Consider the following 23,341-nt stretch of genomic DNA (forward strand, 5'->3'; position numbering starts at 1 on the left):
GATCAGAACAATTTCGACCCATCTAGTCTGCCCAATATTCCAAATACTTTAATTAAAGGGACACTATAGTGACCAGAACAACTACAGCTTAAAGGGACACTATAGTCACCCAGACCACTTCAGCTCAATGAAGTGGTCTGGGAGCAATGTTCCTCAGGTTTTAACCATGCACATGTAAACATAGCAGTTTCAGAGAAACTGCTATGTTTAAATCGCAGGGCTAATCCAGCCTCTAGTGGCTGTCTTCCTGACAGCCGCTAGAGGCGCTTCTGCAACGCTGGATACGAAATTCGCATCCCGCGTGCAGAACGTCTATAGGAAATCATTGAGAAATGCTTTCCTATGGACTGCTTGAATGCGCGCGCAGCTCTTGCCGCGCATGCACATTTCGCTCCACTCAGGAGCCGACGTCGGCGGGGGAGGAAAGGTCACCAGCACCGAGGGAGCCTGGCGCTGGATTAAGGTAAGTGGCTGAAGGGGTATTAACCCCTTCAGCTCAGCGGAAGGGGGACCCTGAGGCTGGGGGTCCCCCCAAGGATTATATAGTGTCAGGAAAACGAGTTTGTTTTCCTGACACTATAGTGATCCTTTAATGTAGTTGTTCTGGTGAGTATAATAGTTCCCTTGAGGCTTTTTTTCATGCAAACACTGCCTTTTTAGAGAAAAGGCAGTGTTTACATTGTCTCTAGGGATACCTCCAAGTGGCCACTCCCTAGATGGCCACTGGAGGTGCTTCCTGGTCAGTACTGCACAGGAGGCAGCCCTGCCATTCAGTGTCCCTACGCTCTGAATGGAGACGCTGAATTTTCCTAATAGAGATACATTGATTCAATGCATCTCTATGAGGAGGTCCTTATTGGCCAAAACAGCATTTGGCCCCGCCCTGTACTGATTTTAGTCAATCCAATGCTTTCCCTATGGGTCAGCAGTGTCATTTGAACAGGTCTTAAATCCTTTTATCAGTCATGCAATAACTTCTTCAGTAAAAGGGTTTTTATATTGAGCCTTGATGTCGTCAAACTCCCATTTTTATTCAAAGTTAATTTAACTCCTGGAATGCTCTGTTAATTGTCTTTTTATAATGGCATCACTGGTTGAGTTGGAGAAATCGGTGACAGTGGGAATAGTTGTGCCAAGACAGTATTTGGATGACGTAGAACAAATTAAAGGAGATATATTCACTAAATCGTGATAGGCTAACTGCAAATGTTCTGCCAAAATATCAGTTGGACATTTTTATACCAGTTTGAGTCTTTTTTGCCTTAAATTTGCAATTCCTTTATCAAGTCTCCAGTTTCCAATATATAAAGAATCCACATCAAATCTGTTCAGCAAAGTAGCTTCCTCCCCATTCCTTTTCATTGCTGTTCGTATTCCTGTATCCAACCAGGAATGTATATGTGCTTTTAGAACGATTTTCAAGAAAACTGATAAACCAGACACCAATAAATGCTTTGTGTATTTTTTATTTTTTTTTGAATTCTTTATTTTTGTTGTGCATTCTGTGTGATACATAGGTGTTTTCATTGCCACAACAGCAATAGCGCAATAACATCTAATAAGAGATTGGTACATGGCAAGCGGTAGTACTGCACATTTTTGGTATGAGAACATAACAGGTTAATTAAACATTTCAGATCAAGAAACGGTGAAAAATATTGTAAGCTAACAATATAGGATGGGTTAGTCGGTAGAGCAAAAATGAATGCGGCAACATCCTATACCAATGAGAAGAGTGCTCAAGCGGCATTAGAAAATAAAAACATATAACAAAACATGAAACGTGCGATAATAATTGCAGCATCATCGTGTCACTATGTAAGCGTTGCCCCATACTATCTAGTGCTTTAAGGGTAGGCTTAAGTTGATCGCTTAAAGCGATGTGCGCCTTAGGATGGGCTATTGAAAGAGCCCATAGGGGTGGACTAATACTAGGGTGCTTTGCTGAGATTGGGGTCCTATTATCTGGCCCGGAGGTGACCCATGGCAAAACGCCCTAGGGGACTGCTTACTGTCTGTCATGAGCTTAGTATCAAGTTAATTAAGCTTTTCAGATCAAGAAACGATTGAAATATTGTAGGCTAACAATATAGGATGGGTTAGTCGGTAGAGCAAAAATGAATGCGGCAACATCCTATACAAATGAGAAGAGTGTACAAGTGGTATTAGAAAATAAAAACACATAACAAAACATGAAACGTGCGATAATAATAATTGCAGCATCATCGTGTCACTTTGTAAGCGTTGCCCCATACTATCTAGTGCTTTAAGGGTAGGCTTAAGTTGATCGCTTAGTGCGATGTGCGCCTTAGGATGGGCTAGTGTAAGAGCCCATTGGGGTGGACTAATGCTAGGGTGCTTTACTGAGATTGGGGTCCCATTATCTGGCCCGGAGGTGCCCCATGGCAAATCGCCCCAGAGGTCTGCTCACTGTCCGTCATGAGCTTAATAGCTGTGTGAGGTTTACAGTAAGTGTATATGCCTGGGTATGTCCCCTATGTGGTATTGTCTTGCCCTGGTGGCGTATAGCCAGGGGCAATATAGAGGCAGACCGACTTGGACTGTAAGTGGGGGATCCCCTTCATACGATAGTTGTTTGGTGGGGACGAGGGGGGGGTGCATCTCAGTGTTCAGGTGTGTGGCTCGGGGGAAACTTGTCTATCATACTGTAGTGACTGCGTCTATAGTACTAAGTGTAATGTGTTCCTTTAGTTGTGTGCTCAGGAAGACATGCAATAGGTCGTGTCTTTTGGGGTTAGTCCAGCAGTTAGGTTGTGGCTAGGACGTATGAGTCCGGAGTGGATGTCCTCGGGACAAATGTGGGGGCTCCTGCCGGGTTCCATGCGTGCCTTTTCCTGGGCTCTATGCCCTGTTCTCCTTGGGTCAGTGCTGCAGCTTGGATTCCTAGTTTCTGAAGGAGAGTCTCGCTGTCATGCGGATCGTTGATCGTGAGCATCTCGTCTCCGTGTGGGACAGATAAAGCACGGGAGGGTCGCCACCTGTATTGAATATCGTGTTGTTGCAAGAGAGTGGTAAGTGGACGGAAGGTGCGTCTCCATGCTAGGGTGTGTGCCGATAGATCTGTGAAGAGTGTCAAGTCCATCCCTTCAAAATGATATGGGGTCTGTCCTTTTGCGGCGGCCAGCACCGCTGTTTTGTCTTTGCCATGTTGGAATTGGAGGATAACATCCCTGGAGGCAGTGGTTGGTGCTCTGGTTGGCCGGGGTACTCTGAACAGGTTTGTGAGTATTATTGTTTTGGCGGTTTTCGGCGACATCAGGGTCGAGAGTAAACGCCTCGCGAAGTGCGGCAATTCGGTTTCAGGTAGGTTGTCTGAAACTCCTCGTATTTTAATATTATTTCGGCGCTTGGCATCTTCTAGGGCAGCAAAGCGGTGTTCATGATTCAGGTTCTGTTGTTGCAGCACCTTGACTGTGTGCTGTAGTGATTCAATCTGCTGAGTGCCTTTGGTGGATGTGGTTTCTAATTTGCTTATCCTGCCTGTTAAGCCTTGCAGGTCTCCCCTGAGTGCTGTCATGTCTGCCGAGATCTTTCTATGCAGGTCTGCCAGCAGGTCTTTTAGGACTGCAGTGGTGACTGGGGCAGTGTCTGCAGCTGTACCTGTTTGTGAGGTCAGTGTGTGGGGCTGTGGCCGCTGGATTGGAGGAGGGAGAGTGCTCTCTACCTGTTCGTATAGCAGGTCTTCAGAGAAGTCGGAGCTCTCATCCCCAAGGGACGCCATTTTAGGTCCGCGTGTATCTTGGGCCTGCCGCCACAAATCTCCTATCGTCGCCCCGAACCGGGGCTTGTCAGGTTTGGTTTTTCTTGCTTTCTTCCCCATCGGGTCCGCGGGAGCTGGGGGGGTCCTGGGTACAGTTTTTTACGGGTTTCGAGGTGGGTAACAGGCTTAGAAGGATTTTATTATCCGGAGCTCCGGAGATATGCGACCGCTCGCTGTTGCTGCTAGGCTCCGCCCCCGCTTTGTGTATTTTTAAGCATAAGTTTCATATTGTATTTTTTTTCCCCATTACAAAGTCGGACATATTTGACAATATAGGATACATTTTGGGTAAAAAAATTGACTGCATCTGGTGACTCTTGGAATATTTGGCGCAATTTCCAGGTGACCAGCAGGGCGGTGGAGCACCCCTCCCTCCAGTCACACAGTGTAGAGTGGCCTCACAGACCGTAGTAACCCACCTGATCAAATACCAGTCTGGATGTTAAAGCAATTAAAAATAAATTTTGATGAAAATGTGTAATTTCCAGCATAATTTATAGAATATTGCTTAGGAATGCAAGATAGTCCTCTCGCCTTACTTCTATCCAGGATATCCATGTGATATCTTTTATCTAAGCTGTACCTGACCATCCAGTTAAAGGGACTCTATAGTCCCCAAAACAACTTTAGTTTAATGAAGCAGTTTTGGTGTATAGATCATGTCCTTGCAGTGTCACTGCTCAATTCTCCGCCATTTAGGAGTTAAATCACTTTGTTTATAAACCCTAGTCACACCTCCCTGCATGTGACTTGCACAGCCTTCCTAAACACTTCCTGTAAAGCGTAATTTAAAGTTTATCCTTCCTTTATTGCAAGTTCTGTTTAATTTAGATGTTCTTATCCCCTGCTATGGTAATAGCTTGCTAGACCCTGCAAGAGCCTCCTGTGTGTGATTTAAGATCAATTTACAGAGAAAGAGATACAATTGTTTAAGGTAAATTATATCTGGTTGAAAGTGAAACTAGTTTTGTTTTCATGCAGGATGTGTCAATCAGAGTCAGGGAAGGTTCTGCAAGGGCTGCATAAACAGAAACAAATTGATTTAACTCTTAAATGGCAGTGAATTGAGCAGTAAAACCTGAGAGGTATGATCTATACAACAAAACTACTTAATTAAGCTGAAGTTGTTTAGGTGACTATAGTGTTCCTTTAATCTTTGTACATTTAATCCGTAAATGAGGAATCATTCATTTGCAGTTTCTTCTGCACATGAAGTGAAATATTACAGAACAATATGAAATTGGTATATTTTTTGTTATTGTTATTAAAAGGAACACACAAAGCTGCCCACTTCTCTAATAGTTTATGTTCCTGTGTCTGTTGCTGCTAGTCTGGGAGTAGCTCAAGTGTTAGTAAATAGAAATGATATCCCTGTCTGACTATAATGTACTGAATTCCCTGTGTTTTACAAACCTGTACTTTTACATGTTGCTAGTCCTAGTGCTAGGACGGGGCATTGATCTACAGATCTATAGGGCACATTCTATCTTCCGACTCTCCTGATCTTGTGTATATATAGAAGTATGTTGGGAGAAATAAATTAGACACCTGTTTTAAAATCAAACCTTTATTTGCCTGGTTGTATGTTATGTACAGCCAATCGGCATTCAGGTTGAATGGAAATCTGATTAGCAATTGGAAAATTGACAGGTGAGTTTGAATTAAATGTAATGATGCACTTTTGAATGATTTATGTATCTTGTCCCACAGCACAGCAGACTGTCATTAGCTTACAAAGAACAATTAGCATCATCATTTTTTTTTTTTTTTTTTTTTTTAACTTTAAAGGACCACTATAGTGTCAGGAAAACTATATAATCCTTAGGTCCCCCCTCCTGCTGGCCTGAAGGGGTTAAATTCCCCAGCCACTTACCTTTATCCAGCGCCGGGCTCCCTGGGCACTGGTGACCTCTCCTCCCTCTCCGTCAGCTCCGTCAGAGTGGAGCCGCGTGCGAATTAAAAACGCTCATAGGAAAGCATTTCTCAATGCTCTCCTATGGACGTTCTGCGTGCTCAATGCGATTTTAGCATTAGGCGTCGCAGAAGTGCCTCGAGCGGCTGTCAGCAAGACAGCCACTAGAGGCTGGATTAAACCTCAGTGTAAACAAAGCAGTTTCTCTGAAATTGCTATGTTTACATGTGAAGGGTTAAAACCTGGGGGACCTGGCACCCAGACCACTTCATTGAACCGAAGTGGTCTGGGTGACTATAGTGGTCCTTTAATGAAACTTAAGGATATATATATATGTTTATGGATATCTATTTATTTTTTTATTAAACATTCACTTGATATATATTTATTTATTTTACAAAATTTCACTTTATCTGACTGTGCAGCCATCTTGGGCCGGATTCTACTGTTATCTGACCAGCATTAAAGGACCACTATAGACACCCAGACCACTTCAGCTTAATGAAGTGGTCTGGGTGCCTGGTCCAGCTAGGATTAACCCTTTTTTCTATAAACATAGCAGTTTCAGAGAAACTGCTATGTTTACATTAGGGTTAATCCAGCCTCTAGTGGCTGTCTCATTGACAGCCACTAGAGGCGCTTGCGTGCTTCTCACTGTGAAAATCACAGTGAGAAGACGCGAGCGTCCATAGGAAAGCATTATAAATGCTTTCCTATTAGACTGGCTGAATGCGCGCGCGGCTCTTGCCGCGCATGCGCATTCGGCCAAGGAGGAGGAGAACTCCCCGCCCGGCGCTGGAGAAAGAGGTAAGTTTAACCCCTTTCTCCCCCTAGAGCCCGGCGGAAGGGGGACCCTGAGGGTGGGGGCACCCTCAGCGCACTATAGTGCCAGGAAAACAAGTGTTTTCCTGGCACTATAGTGGTCCTTTAAGTGTCATAGGGAAGATATCTATAGGTACATTCTATGATTTTCAAATAAATATATAGTAATCTTTTAATGTTCTGTGTTTATACAAACCGTTAAACCATACTTTAATTGAAGCATTACGGTTTATTTAAATTGTACATGATGTTCATGTCTAAACAATGGCTTTAGCTTGAACTTTTTTTTTTTGCGAAGAGATGGTTGATTTTGCAGATATTCTGTGTCTATGGTGAAAGCAAAACATCTGCAAAGAGTAGTTATTGGTGGTGGCCTGTGATTTCTGAAATTTGCACGTAGCTTGTCACTTGTCCTGGATGTTTATTTAAAAAGTTCCAGAACTAATATAAAGTCTTAGGAACCAAGAGGTGAGAATGTTCTCTAAATCACTTTGAGTTGGATTGAATGCAGTACAATTATGCTGGGCGTTACAGTTTACAAAATCGTCCCTTTATTGATTTATTATCAATAATTACTATTGTGCCTTTTTCTTGTATCCCTCAAGCAAATAGATCTAAATAAATATAGTCTATAATTATTTGCTTGTGGAATACTAGAAAAAAAGGCTAGGTTAGAATTATTGATAATAAATCGATAAAGTGATGATATATGTAGTCTGTTTTTCATTTAAATGCAATGGATGACTGATACATTTAGGGTCCCTTGTTTCCTGTTTCCAGATTAGCAGGTGACTACCGTAATTCCAGTGGAAACCTTCCTCCTTAAAGTAATCCTGATGCCATTGTTTCCGTCAATGACAAACTATTATCCCTTATGAGTTGTATAAAAGCGTTTGAGTGGCCAGATCTCACCCCACGAGCCGGGCCATCTTTACCTTTTGTATCGGTCTGTATTTATTGTATTGTTTTCTCTTCCCCCTATTGTACAGCTCTGTGGAATATGTCAGGGCTTTATAAATACCAGTAATAGTAAATAAATAAAATTAAAAAGATCACCCACAGTTTTTCAGCCATGTTTTTCTGCTCCTAGTGCCTTGAAGAAAAAAAAAAAAGTAATTCACTATGTACAAAAATACATAAACTACTGCTCAAAACATAAATATATTTTATCCTATTGGTGTTTCTCTCATCGTAATATTCTGGGTTTAAATTGTAAATGAAAGGGACACTATAGCACCCAGACCACTTCAGCCCATTGCTGCGCATGCACATTAGCGCCCCCTCGTTGCGGGACGTCTGAGAAGGCGGAGTGAAGATCCAGCGCCGAGGGATATTGGCGCAGGGATCGGGTAAGTAAAGTATTTTAACCCTTTATTGACCACCACAGGGGGGGTGCGAGGGGCAGAGGGAGCTATAGTGCCAGGAATACAGCTTTAAGTAAATGACTATGGTAAATGTACCCTTTGTGTCCAGCGTTGGTAGCAGGGACTGCTAATTAAAGGAACAGTGTTGTCTTTAAAGGTACAGACTATAAATAACACATAGTAAATGCATGGTTTGCATCTTCTATTACTAGAATATTGAAGTGGTATTTCTTCTTGTTGATCCTTGGTATGTTGTGACTATAGTTTCAGGAAAGATGTTTACGTTTTTTTTTTTTTTTTTTTTTATTGGTTCACAGCTTAGGATATCATGCCCCAGAGCATGGAACTTCTCTGTTAAATTTGGGTGGAGATCTATCTCTACGAAATATCTTTTGTGTTTTCCTCTTGTAGTTTAGGGTGGATCAACATTTGCGTCATTAGGTGACTCATTTAAAAAAATAAAAAATAACCAGGCTGTTACAGAGGCCTGCATGTTTTCTCTATGGAAATGTTTGACACGTATTTGTAGATTTACAGCATTGTCTCACAATTGGGACTCCCTGACTCCCTGATTTATGCCTGTAACATTGCGTATTATATATATATATTTTTGGTTCTACCCTTCTATATTGAATTGTTACCTGCTATGTTCTATATTCGACTATTCAGCGTCATAGTTTTGTGAGACCTTTATGTTTATCTAAACAATAAAAAACGAAAAAAACACAATTAACAAAATCGGATCTCCCTAAATTATGCTTAACTGCAAGTTTAATCAACTACATGATTCTTCACCAAGTGTTTGACTTAATGTGAGGTGGCTACAGGTCACTTAAAGGGACACTCCAGGCACCCAGACAGTTTCTGCCCATTGGAGTGGTCTGGATGCCAACTCCCATCACCCTTAACCCTGCAAGTGTAATTATTGCAGTTTTCATAGACTGTAATAATTACCTTGCAGGGTTAAGTCCTCTCTAGTGGCTGTCTATCAGACTTCCGTGTTCTTAAAACACAAAAAGTGATTTAAACGACGCTAGACGTCCTCACGCTCAGCATGACGACCTCCAGCGTTGCCGGAGTCCTTATAGGAAAGCATTGAATAATGCTTTCCTATGGGGAGGTCTAATTGGCCTCCCCTGCCGGCTGGCGTTGGCTGGGGAGGAGCGTGGGCAGAGCCTGACCCAGCACCGAGGGACATCGACTCTAGATTCAGGTAAGTCACTGAAGGGGTTTTAACCCCTTTAACAACATGGCATGGGGGGTTGGAGGGAAAGGGGTTTGTTTTCCTGGCACTGGAGAGTACCTTTATTCCCTTAAGGACCAAACTTCTGGAATAAAAGGGAATCATGACATGTCACACATGTCATGTGTCCTTAAGGGGTTAAAGGACCACTATAGTGCCATGAAAACATACTCGTTTTTCTGGCTCTATAGAGTCCTTGGGTCCCCCTCCCGCCGGACTCTAGGGTCAGGAAGGGGTTAAATTCCTACCTTTTTCCAGCGCCGGGCTCCCTCTGCGCTGAGTAATCTCCTCCTTCTGCCGTCATCGGCTGAATGTGCATGTGCGACAAGAGCCCCGCGTGCATTCAGCCAGTCTCATAGGAAAGCATGCTCAATGCTTTCCTATGGACGCTGGTTTCTTCTCACTGTGAAAATCACAGTGAGAAGCGCGGAAGCGCCTCTATCGGCTGTCAATGAGACAGCCACTAGAGGCTGGATTAACCCATTTGTAAACATAGCAGTTTCTCTGAAACTGATAAGTTTACAGCAGGAAGGTTTAATCCTAGATGGACCTGGCACCCAGACCACTTCATTAAGCTGAAGTGGTCTGGGTGCCTATAGTGGTCCTTTACGTTTTAGTTGAGCTGTTTTCCTTACTGAATATTGGAGGTTTATACACACAAAGTTATACATCTTAAAAAATTGTCTGTTGAAAATGATGGGAGTATCTTTTGGGTCACAGTTTGGCATCCTTGGTATAGAAAGGTTTGATATTTCTAAAAAATGTATAAAATATGCTTATTTTAATAAAGATCAGGTTTTCAGACCGAGTTCTCCAGGCTTTATGGTGTGGCAGTGCAATAAAAGCCACAATTCTTTGCGTATTTTCCTTTATATTTTGTTTGTACCCTAAAAATCTTTGAGTGGCTTACCTGTTACATGCGCAATTATTTTCTGTATAAAAAAATAAAAAATGTAAGAAGCACAATAGATACACTAGTAATGATACTACACTATTCTCAAGCAGGCATAGATCTTTACTGATGTGCCACCTATGTCTTGGGAAGGAAGATCATTAATTGTCGTTTTGGTAACAAGAGAACTCCTAAGAAACACAATCCAATGTTTCTTTTTCCCTCCAACAGAATTAAATAGCACAGATCTGAAAGGATGTATCAGCGAGAACAGCCTAAGCAGCAATGCCAGCCTTCCCAGTGTGCAGAGCTGCCGAAGACTGGGAGAACGCAGAGTAGCCAGCTGGGCCGTATCTTTCGAACGTCTTCTCCAGGACCCAGTTGGTGTTCGATACTTTACAGTAAGTTTCAGAACTTGAATGAGTGCTAATACTCATATCCAGGCTCTTTCTTTTGTGCCCTACACTAATTTTTATACTTTTTTTTTTCTCTCTTCACCACTTCTTATGTATGTGTTTGTGCCATTACTGAATTGGCTGTCAGAGGCAGCTAGACTGCCATACTTGTGATACAGTCGTAGCAGTTGGTGTTCAGTAGCCATCGGCCAATCAGGAGTGGAATACCTTCAGTGCAACTCAATTTGTGATGGTCTTTCTTGTTGTCTTTCTTGTTGTCTTAAGACGTCCTAATATAATTATTACCAAAAAACATCCGAGTCCGGCGCATCCAGTATAGGTGTGCACACCCAGGTGCTACCACAATTTATTTGAGGACAAAGTAAAAGCAGCAAATGTCTCTTGTTTGTTTTTTGGTTGTATATACACTGTTGGGACTTCAGTGCGGAGTATCTGCAGCACAGGTCCAATTTTCTTTTTTACTTTGAATTTTGTAGGCATTTTTTGCCTCTACCTCACCCTATATATAGGTATATAATTATTATTTAGCTTTGCTTGATTGTTCGTAAGTAGTGCTTGCTCTTTGCAGTTGGGTCCAAGACATGACTCCTTTCCCCAAAAAAGACACAATGCTGCTGTTTTGGGGGTAGACCAGAACAAAGCTGTTTTGAAGAGAAAACCAGAACCATATAAATATAATGGTATTTTAGTGTAACATCGAAACATACCAGTTATCTGGTGGGATTTCGCTGATCTAAATAATATATCTTGGTTTCTTTCAGTGGCCTGGATCCTTCTTTTATATGGAGAAGAAATCACCAGCTCAAAATTATATATCTACTTCAAGATAGCTTGGGGCTGTTATTTGCCGTGTTTACAGCTACATTCAACGTTTGTAGCAGTTATGGTACTTCTGATTTAAAGGAACACTCCCACCCCATAACAACTTTATCTAAAGTACTATTGAGTTGTTATGGTGGGCAGAATGCCATGTCGCCTTCTGGTCCTAAGAGAATAAAATATTCTCTGAACTGAAGTCAGCCAGCTCTGCCTCCTCTGCCCTTTGATACTTATTGATAAGCTGAGTGTGTCATCTGACATACTCCTGATCACTGGCCGTCCATTGTGAGTAATAGTACAAAATGTTACGTGCAATGGGCAACCAGTAATATGCTGGCCGCATCCTCTGGTGCTTTCAGTCTATCACGGACCACCTTGGGAAACCTCCATGGACTGCATAGTAGCTAGAGGATGAGAAAGGAAGCAAAGCTGTTACCAACTCTGGGATCAAACCGTTTGAAAATGGTTTAACCCCTAAAGGTAACATGACTCCCAGTGACCCTAGGCACCCAACAATTTTAAGCAGGACCTACTGAGCAAACTTTGCGCAAGACATTATCATGTCTGCCTTTACAATAGGGTCCTAAACACACACGCTAAACCCCCCCCCCCCCACCTCTGACACACTCACACTAAACACACATTTGTGGATATCCCATCTTAAATATGTAGTTCAAAAAACCCTAAAGGGACCGTTTAGGCACCATAACAACTTCAACTAAATGATGTTGGTATGGTACCAGGAGGCCCCCCAGGCGAACTCTTACCTTAAGGGACTAAACCTGCATCCGTGTGCCTCCATAACTTAATTTGCTTGAAGTTGTTATGGGGACCGGAGTGCCTCTTCAAGACAGAGGGCTAAGAAAAACAAATTCTTGTCTGCAGTAATTGTCACATGCATAATCTTTATCTTTAAACTTGACATCTGCGTGAGTGGATACAACAGGTCTAACAGTGACAATACAAGTTCATTTTAATTATATTCACAGCTCTGCTTGTCCTTAACGTAGCAATGAAGGCTCCAGTTTTATGTCTTCTTATAATGAAATGTGTGTTGGCCGGCCCTGAAAGCACTCAGTAGTTCATTTATTTAGTTACATTTTTTTATTTAAAACTGCATCTGAACTTTCCTTGGGTAATTTTCTATATATTTTTTTTCCCTTGGAATCTAAACTGGCTCCCATGCCAGGGTTACATTATATCCTGACTTTTACATGTAATCAATCGTCATGCCAAGAACTCTGGCCTTCCTTGTGAAGTCACATCCCGACCAGAGCTCTCTAATGTCAGTGCGGTTTTTATTTATCATTTTAACTACATCTTGAGAACTAAAGCCTACAGTTATGTTATACCATCAGGTTCACAAGCCTGAGTACCTAGCTAATGTCTGAATTAATAGAATTCCATAATGAGATAGATATATATATATATATATATATATATATATATTATTATTTTTTTTTTTCCATGATTAACCAAAAAAAATGTGTATTTTTCAAATGTCTTCATTTTTGTTGAAATTATGGCTTTGCAGGTTACATTTTAAAGGAAACCTAAATCTGTCTACCTTCGCTTATAGTGACCAATTAAAAAATCTTCTTTTGTCCCTACAGGAATTTTTGAAGAAGGAGTTCAGTGAAGAAAATATTCTTTTCTGGCAATCATGTGAATATTTTAGCAGGGTGCCAGCTCATGACAAAAATGAGGTAATTATGAAACTAAATTTGTGGGGGGGGGAAATATTATTGGAAATGTTTTTGTTTTACTTGTTTTGTGAAGCCAAACTGCCCCGCTACAATTTGTAACGAATGCTGCCGCCAGGCGGATCTTTGTCACCCGTCGATCCTTACACTGGCTTCCTGTATCCTATAGGTGTCAATTCAAAATACTAACCCTTCCCTATAATGCTTTAAACAACTCTAGCCTCTGTTACATTGTATCATTGATTCATAGGTATGCCCCTTCTCTGTCTCTTTGCTCTTCCGGTGACCGTCTCCTGTCAGCTGCTCGCACCCTTGCTGCTAACTCGCACTTGCAGGACTTCTCGCGGTCGGCTCCCTTCTTTTGTAACAGCCTGTCTACCGCCATGAGACTCACCCCTAGTATTCAATTGTTTAAAAAGTTCCTCAAAACACATCTGTTCAGTAATACTTATGGACTCCCAGAGTATCTTATCTATACTTATCCCAATCCGTCTCTCACTCTCCTAAAAAGCCATACTCCTCTCTCACCTCCATCTCTGATACTTTTCCACCTTGTTTGGTGGCTTGCTGCCCTTTTGTGTATTTGTACCCCACCTCCTCTAGACTGTAAGCTCGTTTGAGCAGGGCCAGCATCTACCTATTATTCCTGTGTCACTGTGTAATTGTCTCACTTATTGTAAATGCCCCCTTCTCATAATATTGTAAAGCACTGCGGAATTAGTTGTCACTATATAGATACCAATGCAAATAATAATAATTGGATTCCAATGGCTTTAAATAAATCTGAAAGGGGCACCCTCTCCAGCTGACAATCCAATGACCCCTCAACTCTGATCCCTGTTCTGTTCTATCCAATAAATATTACACTTTTGTTTCAATATTTAATGTTAATTTTGTCTGTATTTATTGTTTTTGCAGCTTTCCTACAGAGCACGGGAAATATTTAACAAGTTTCTGAGTAGCAAGGCAACCACCCCAGTTAATATAGATAGTCAAGCCCAGCTGGCCGATGATGTACTCAATGCTCCTCAACCGAATATGTTTAAAGAACAACAGCTTCAGGTATTTTGATAAAGATGTATATGATTGGTAATACTTCATTGTAAAGGTTCCCTTCCAGTGATACATTTTATTTAAAGGTTCCACAGTTGTCAGATTAATTGTTTTTATTGATTTAGCACATTCATAAAACAAAAGCCTGGACCACCACTATTGCAACCTCCATATTAATCTACATCAGAATAATCACCATACAATAGTATTATGCTTTTTTTTTTTTTTTTTTTATAAAGCTCTTAAACATACAAGTGCATATTTTAATACTTGTATATCCAGTATGAAAATACATTGTCAAACTGTTTTTGTTAAAAATCTGTAAAAAAAATACTTGATAGTGCAGTATGCCTGTGCTATATTATATTTCCCTTTAAAATTTCCCCAAAGGCAATATACTCAAACTGGCTCTGGGCATATCAGCTTAAAGTCTTTGAGGAATTTATCACGTCACTTCAATTTCATATGTTGCTCTGTATCAGTTAAACAATAAATAGAGAGAACACAAGAATGCTTCAGTAGCATTATATCATTCTTAGATTATGTGAAAATTATAAAAAAAACACAAAAAAACAACAACCTTACATTCAATTTGTAAGTTCACAGCTTTAAACAATTCACTTGAAAAGCCGAAACCCGACCAAATATTACTTTGCTCCTCCTATATCCGCGATATGTAGAGCTCCGGTCATGTAGAGCGTTCAAGGTCCGATTCCAGCCATAGTTACTTGTGGGCTTCCTCAGACAATTGATCCTTATAAAGGTCCTCCTCCTATTGTGCAATCCCTCATTGGCGTTCCAATTTAATTTAACTAAACCTGGGACTTCCCACGTGGCCAGTGTGCTACAGATCGCCCTGCGAGCTTCTTTTCTTAGGGCATTGGTTACAGTAATAGAGAGCGCACCTTTTGATTCCTGATTCCCCAGATGCAGTCCCTACTTCCAATATACAAAGCAGTATACATAGAGCATGGAAAAAAGTGGTGTTGGATATGGTCCATAAATACCTCTAGCAATTCTTCCTTCATTCCCTCAAAAGATATATATATATATATATATATATATATATATATATATATATATATATATATATATATATATATATATATATATATATCTCATGGAAAAAAGTGGTGTTGGATAAGGTCCCTAAATACCTCTAGCAATTATGCCTTCATTCTCTACATGAATCCTTTTTCAAAAATATGCCTGTAATTTATTACTTTTTTTTTTTTTTTTTTTTTTTATTAGTGTTATATGTGACAGTCTATATATTGTATTTTGTGTACCAGACAGACTGAATATAAATTAAACTGCTGAAATGACATAATTGTTCCTTAAACCACTAATAAACGTTTTATTTTATTTACATTTAAAATGTTTATATATTATATTTTGTGTCAAGTTCATATTAAACGAATGTGTACGCTGGTGACATTTAACACCGTTAATGAATATTAGTCTATTGTATGGTTGAGCTGTCATCCTTCACATTCATTAATTTCTAAGTAGTTATTTTGTTGCAGCTCCAGCTATTTTCTCAAGCCTTCCTTTCAGCTGATATTTTTGTTGCTGCTATTTATATTGTCCCTTTTGAATTTCAGATTTTTAATCTCATGAAGTTTGACAGCTACACCCGGTTCCTGAAGTCCCATCTATACCAGGAATGTATGCTTGCAGAAGTCGAGGGGCGCTCTTTACCAGACCCTCAGGAGGTTCCCAGCAGCCCTACCTCAAAGCACAGTATCAGCTCAGACCGTTCCAACATCTCCACTCCAAAAAAGGTACCCATCTGTGATGTGCAATATTGGCCTGAAGCTTTTCTCATGTTTGTCAGGACAACCGCTGTACGAATATTTACATCTATTTTTTCCAGTGAAGAATTGCAGAATTCTTTCGATGTGCAGAATATTGGAAATTCATATTTGCCCCTGGGCTGTATAGTGAACATAAAGCTGTAATCTGACTTACCATTCTTTATTTTTTTTCGTCTGAAATCTCTGCAGAATTATAGGTTAGCTATAGGATTTGTTCTTTTGTTTTGTTTTTTTATTTATCAATCTGCAAAAAGAAAGCATATGCTGATTCACTAGAAGGCAAGGTAAAACAAAATGGCATAAATAATTAAAAGGTATTTTTTTTTTTTTTTTTAAAGCCTTAAGCTACTCTGCTATATGGTTTCCAGTAATTTAGGACACACAAATGTGTTAATTATGATTTAAAAAAAAAAAAAAAAAAACATTTATAGTGTAATATTGTATTATCCAGAATAAATACAAATCCAGTAGGCTATTGACAAGGTCATGTGGAATATTTAAAAAAAAATACCTTCAATATTTTCTTCAGAGTCTGGTTCCATTTTCTGTTACTGGCAATTCCCAATATGTAAAAAGAAAAAAGAAAAGAAAAACGTACTGGAAATTAAATTAAGTTATAAAATATGAAAACACACTTTATTGCACTTCCAGTGACTAGTATTAATGCTTATTTATCCACTCTGCGACTACTCACCAGATGTTCGTAGCCCTTTCCACGGGAGATGGATTTGCCCTACATTTTGTCTTCTAAGACCTTTTGAGGCACATTATAGAATCCTTCTAAAACAGTTTAAATGGCAAGATGAATGTCTGATTGTTCCTGTTTAAATGCTGTTCTTTATTTCTTTATTGGTGAGTTGCATCACATGGCAGAGGTCTTCCTGAGGTCACGTGACTCGCACCCTTGCGTGTTGCTTATACTGGACATCCTCCCATTCTGATTGTATTTATTATATTGATGCTAAATTTATTATATGTATTTATTATATTGATGATAAAGACTTTAGGAGTGGTGAAGATTTTTATATAGCACAGTATGTATTTTTTATTTCTTTAGGTGTGTCGTTCACAAAAAAAAAAATCACATTATTTATTGTTCACTCCAATAAACCTTAGAACCAACCTAAAATAAAACAAAACATTGGCAACACTTTATATTTTCTGGTTTGCATGGTTTTTTTTTTTTTTTTTTAAATAAAATAAATAACCCTGTCTCAGTGATATTTAAATTGTTATTTATCCCAGTATTTAACAAATATATGTACTTGTGAAGTATTAAAATTAAATGTCGAACTCCACACCCTTTAAGCAATTAGGCACCTCCATCGTAGCCCCCTGTAAATCCTTATTATAACCTCTGTGCTTTGCACCTGACCGTCCGTATAGAGAAAGCAAACGGAGAAGAGGAGTAATGAAGCCATGTTTCCATTTATCCTGTTCACTTGCCGTTTGGATTATGATGCCATTTGCTAGACATTTAATAAAATATTAAAAGACATCAGAACATCTCGTGAAGAAAAGATTAATACATGGTATAGACCATTTTCAGTCTTGTATCCACTGGTGTATTTCAGAGAAGTAAGTCCCCCCCCTTTAGCTTTTTTTGAATAAAATATATTTTGCATATATGCATGGTGTATAGTTTACTATGTATTTAGCTCTCCTAATGTCAAATGAAGGGTTCTTGTAAATTATGCACTGTGATCCTTCCAATCGGGTTTTGGCAGGACTTCGTTAAAAACATCTTGCTTATCTGCCGCTACTGTTTACATGAGACACTTATACACACACATTCTCTCTCAAGCAAAACAGGATAAAAATATCACTTCTAGAGATTAAGCATTGTTATGGATATAATGTGCTCAACTCCCCGCTTTCCTGTATGTTAGCAGCAGCTCAGTAAAAAAAACAAGTCCGGAAGATCTCTGAACGAAGAATCTGGGGGAGAGGACGATGGTGATAGGAAGAAGAGGGGGGCATTCTTCTCATGGTCCCGGAGTAAAAGCATGGGAAGGTCGCAGAAGAAAAAAAATGAAAATGGAGATTTTTCCAATGGTAAATCTATTGGATTTGAAAAACTTTTTTTTTTGAGTAACCCTTATTTTCAGTTCACTAAATAAACATTTCTTATTTAACTGTTTGCGCGCCACTGGTGTATGAGAACCGTAGCAAAGATACTGCCTCATTTTCTAACTCCTTTTCTGGCTCCCCCAATCTTCCTTTCTTTATTACACTACTGGTACCATATGAATGCTCGTTCATATTTTCTCGTCTGTGTCTCCGATTCCTGGCACATCTGTTCCCTCCCCACCCCCATGTATTTTTATTTGTTTTTGTCCACTCACTACAATCCTTTTTCTTATACTCGCTCATCAGATCCACTATCACATTGTTTTTTCAATTTCTTTTCCTCCTCTCTGTGTCTTGGCAAGGATTGCTAGGTTTTCCCTGGCGGACGAAAAAGTTACTTGTCAGGTTGGGAAAGTTATTCTAAATGTGCGTTGACTTACTCACTAACACATTAAATCGTTTTCTGGTCACTAACTTGGATATTTTCCACCTGCTGTATGTAGCAGTTGATATTGTTGGAGCAGTAGGAAGATTGACCGACATGGTGTTGTTTGTTTTACATTAATGCTTTAGAATCCCAAGCTGACCATTGTCATTATACAGAAATAAGGTATACAAATTATACCAAACAAGTGGAGCGCTCTAAACAATATTGGGGTTTACTCACCCCTTTGGTACAGTGACAGTCTTGAAAAACTTGATTGTACATATAAAAGGAAACAAAAAAATATAGTGCAGATGTTCCAAAAATGGATAATTGGTAGTAAGTAATGACTGAAACCACTCACATGGACAGGAGCCTATATGGTATTGGCTCCGTAAAAGGATCCTTTATGCTCTTAGGGCAGCAACACACCCCTTTATCCCAGTATTGGTATCCCTCCAGGAGTATACAACGTAGTTTTCTCTGACCATTGTCATTATCTATATTACTGGCAGAATCTACGGTTATCAACGGAGTTTCTGGCAGGAGACGGGAATCGCAAGGCTCTGTGTCCTCTTCGGCAAGTCTCGAGCTGATTAATGGTGGCACTAATGGCACTATGCTTGAGGTAAGGCTTGCATTAAAACCGTTGTTTTCCTAGCCAGTGGTATTAGCAAGCAATTTGACTTAAATCTCATCTTGTAATCGCTTCGTAAATGGCCTATAATTTTAGGGGTGTGTGTGTATATGTGTGTGTGTGTGTGTGTGTGTATATATAAATTTTAAATTTATTTTTTATATATATATTGTGTTAGAATGTTTGTGTGGTTCTCTTCTTTTATACCAGTGTGTTTAAACTCTGGCACCATAACCACTGTAATAGGTATTGTGTTTTTAGTGTTCTTTTAATAACAGGACTTGGGTACAGTTTAAATAATACCAAATTGAGGATCTTGGCACTGCAGATCTTTGTGAATTCAATTTCCCACAAAGCCGTAAAGGCTGACTGAGCATCACGGGTAAAGATGGTTGTATTTTCCAGTGGGAAGAAATATCTTGCTCCACAAGTGGGAATTGTATGATTTAATGTATGTTCTCTATAATTTTTTTCTTCAGTAACAAATTCTGTGATGGTGCCTGTTAGGAGAACAATAAGCAGGGTTTTTATTCCATCGTATTTGTGTTTCCCAAGTAGTATGCGGCTGCGCAGTCCTAAACCTGTTGGCCCTCAACAACTTTGTTCAGGTTTCCTATTCTCGGGAATGACATTCACAACTAAATGTCACACTTGCATATTTGTTTTTACATTCTCAAATAGTACAAAATGCACATTAAGTACCCATGTGCGCCAGCATATGTAGTGTGCTGCAGCTTCAATAAGCTGAAATGTGTGCTGTTTGGGACATGTGATGCCTTCCATAAATGGATTATAAATTTGCACTATATATATTATTCTACTACTACAGATAGAATACTAATTTTAACAGTTTTTAAATATCTGGGGACTAAGCATAGATGTTCATGCAATCAAAATCGGCTGTTATAAAAGGACTTATCATAATAACATTGTATACATAGAACTAGGTGCCAATACTCCACAGCACTCCCTCAAATGCCCAAATCAAATCCAAGATAATAATAAGGAGATTGCACACTAGATTGCTCCTAAGAGATACAACAAAGTGTTTCATTAGACCACATGAGTTATAACGAACACAAACCAAAACACCAAATGGAGCATAATAACTATTTAAAGTGACAACCATAAGGCAAATAAATTAACCAATGGCAATAACCACAACTTACACAAGCCTTTTCTGGCAGAAACACGAGCCCCTAACACCCCCAACGTTTCGGCACCTCCTGGCTGCCATTCTCAAGGTCATAAACACCCTTGAAAATGGCAGCCAGGAGGTGCCGAAACGTTCAGGGTGATAGGGGCCTTTGTTTCTGCCAGAAAAGGCTTGTGTAAATTGTGGTTATTGCCATTGGTTAATTTATTTAACTACAACTCCAATGATTCTATGAATGAAATAGTCTGAGAATCATGGGAGTTGTAGTTCAGCAACATCTGGAGGGCCAGAGTTTGGGGAAGCCTGCTCTAGACCAATAGATGGCTGGACTAAAGCAGAGCAAGCACTACTTCATAAAATCACACTGGCAGGCAGAAGCTCTTTAGCTCAAACTTGGCTTTGACCTACAATACCCCCCGTAGACATGGTACTCCTTAACCCCTTAAGGACCAAACTTCTGTAATAAAAGGGAATCATGACATGTCACACATGTCATGTGTCCTTAAGGGGTTAAACTGAAAGATAATTATCTCATGAGTAAATTGACAGCGCAAGTAAGGGGGACCACAACAGCCTTTAACCCCTTAAGGACCAAACTTCTGGAATAAAATGGAATCATGACATGTCACACATATCATGTGTCCTTAAGGGGTTAAAAAGATATGGGCACCCTTGGAGGACTACATTGATTCAGAATAACAGAACGGGCACACTTGGGAGGTCCTTGGGAAGCTTACTTACACACCCCGCCCCCACCCAGATCGCTAGCACTCACCGATGCCTCACCCCAGGGGGCACTTCTTACATAAGACACACCCTTAGTGAGTGGACACACACACACCTCCCTGTAATAACAGATACGTTGATGGTCTCAGTGATACCTAAATCATTGCTTTCTAGGGCGCTGCCTATTCTTACGCAGTTAATTATACAACACACTCTAGTGAATACGCGAATGCGTATATCACAATAAAAATCCTTAACCATCTTCTAATGCGAACTGCGACGCCATATTGAGATGCCAAGAGACCGATTTAGACTCCGTTTCCAATAGATCGGAGTACCGTCATTTAGTAATGCGACGTTAAGACATTTTGCTCTTCTATGTACCACCCACTGTCTAAGGTCTAATTAGAAAATAGGAAAGGTTTATATGAAAAAAAAAAAGGAAATGAGAACTAGGAATTGGGGGCGACGGGGCGGTAGCAAAGCATGGTGACATTAAAGTACATGTTGCCTGCATGCAACATATGGCAACTGTTTTTTATAAAGTAATTGCAACACTGTGCAAAATATCTCCTTGATACATGTATTTCTTCAACGCCTGATGTACAAAATGGAATGCATGATATTGTCTCTCCACCTGATTGCTCATTCAAAAATAAAGAATTAAAAAAAATAAAAAAAATAAGTCAGCTCTATTTTATTTGGATTTTGTTTGTGAGTGTTGTATAGCAATGACTGCTAACTGGCTATCTTGGTAATTATAGTTTTTGTAGTGCATCTCCTGTAGCAAGATTGCTATTCATTGATCTGTGAATCTCTCAAAGCCTCCCGCAATTTTTAGCATTTAATAATAGTAATACAGATTATGTTAAGCCATTTGTCACATGGAAAGGCATTGCAGCTAATATAATCATACCGTCATCTGCCCATTCTCTGCGTAAGGATAATTTGTTGAGCTGTGTAAAGGATGGAAGTTCAATAGCAAAACACTAACACACTCATCTTTCAAATGCTCCGTATACATTTTATAAAATTGTGAAATACTGGAATTTATAAAAGTCCAGCTGATGAACATCAAGAATTTTAAACATGCCGAGTAAACCGGTTTTATGAGTACGTAGGGATGGTTTTATACTTTGCAAGTTCAGATTTTCTATGGATGCATAAGTGGGCTGTAAAAAAATAAACTGTATGGTTTGTTTCCCTGCCTAGAGGCTTGACACCGTGACTAAGTTTTAATAGGTTAGTGTTGGACACCACCAAGGATCTGACGATTACTTATTAGTTGTAGGATCCTAGTTCTGCATTGTACAGCGCTACGGAATCTGATGGCCCTATATAAATAATGAAATAATAATCATTTATACACCAATATCATTGAATATTTTCCTGTTTGTTATAGATTTGTTCTATATACCAGCACATGTTGAATTTAAATTCTGTTCTGAAATATAATTTGCTAAATCTGTTGGCTTGCACAAACGTATTCAATCACTCCTGCACGAGGGATTTTCTGAAAGGATGTATTTTGTTTTAATCCCAGGAGCTCATTATAAGTTTGTGCATTTCATTACTTGTCTCTCTTTGTCTTCCACAGTTCGAATCATCAAGGGTGTCCTCGTCTTTATCAGAGAAAGAGAAATCATCTAAGCACTGTTACATCACTCTCCCGGACGCCTCTTCCTGCACTATGGTCGTTAAATCTGGATTTTCTATTAAGGACATTCTGAGCGGTCTGTGCGAGAAACATGGCTTCAATATTGCCGCTGTTGATCTGTTTTTAGTTGGAGGAAGTAAGGTAATGCATGGCTTTTTCAAAGTCCGCATAGCATTTAACTTGCTGTCTGGAAAGGTCCCTCTTAATTTACCGTCTGACTCGTACGGATTGGTTGCTAACCTTGGACTGAACATCTCGTTTAACTACATATCCCATGATGCTCAGATTGCCATTTAACTGCCTAAGAATAATTGGAAATTGCTGTACCACGATTGCTCACCCCGACTTATTTTTAAGTATTTCTTCCATTAGGTTTAACCTAAAAATGCCTGTGCAGAATTTAATCTGCGCACCTCTCAAAACACACGTTTGCTTGTAATGTTTTTAACCCTGTTACAATCTTCAGTGGCTGTAAATGATATCCTGCCCTTTGGGCTGAGCAAACCAGCCTAGGAGCTCAGTGTTTTAGGTCTCCTGTCTGCTCCAGCATGTAATTTATGGTAGATTTCTGTTTATTTTGTCTCCACATTTTAATGAAGCCTCTTGTACTGAGCCAAGACAGCAGCATTTTAGAATCCCGAAATCTAAGAATAGAAAAGCGTACTTTATTTCGGTAAGTAAAACAAAATGAATCTAACAAATGTAATGTAAATGTGATTTGGGCTCTGGGAAGGTTTTTCCATTGCAGACTGTCCTGGCAACGAGGGGTTTCCTTTGCCGTCTGTATAATAAATACATTTCACTGTAAAATTCTGTTACATGGTTTGCAAATTAACTTCTGAAAGCCAG

The 23,341-nt window shown here is 39.7% G+C and overlaps 1 protein-coding gene across 2 annotated transcripts in view; it reads left to right on the plus strand.

Moving 5' to 3' along the window:
• RGS12 (regulator of G protein signaling 12) overlaps nt 1-23,341 on the plus strand; it is a 173,523-nt gene that overhangs the window by 127,896 nt on the left and 22,286 nt on the right. The window contains exons 5-12 of one of the 2 annotated variants that reach the window (XM_063457724.1): nt 10,246-10,415; nt 12,863-12,955; nt 13,871-14,014; nt 15,610-15,789; nt 17,712-17,877; nt 18,832-18,944; nt 22,433-22,633; nt 23,092-23,165. In XM_063457724.1, coding sequence (XP_063313794.1) covers nt 10,246-10,415; nt 12,863-12,955; nt 13,871-14,014; nt 15,610-15,789; nt 17,712-17,877; nt 18,832-18,944; nt 22,433-22,633; nt 23,092-23,165 — 1,141 coding nt within the window. The remainder of the gene's footprint in view (nt 1-10,245; nt 10,416-12,862; nt 12,956-13,870; nt 14,015-15,609; nt 15,790-17,711; nt 17,878-18,831; nt 18,945-22,432; nt 22,634-23,091; nt 23,166-23,341) is intronic. The other variant, XM_063457725.1, reaches the window with a different exon arrangement.

This window comes from Pelobates fuscus, chromosome 6 (assembly GCF_036172605.1).
Source record: "Pelobates fuscus isolate aPelFus1 chromosome 6, aPelFus1.pri, whole genome shotgun sequence".
In the NCBI taxonomy this organism is placed as follows: domain Eukaryota; kingdom Metazoa; phylum Chordata; class Amphibia; order Anura; family Pelobatidae; genus Pelobates; species Pelobates fuscus.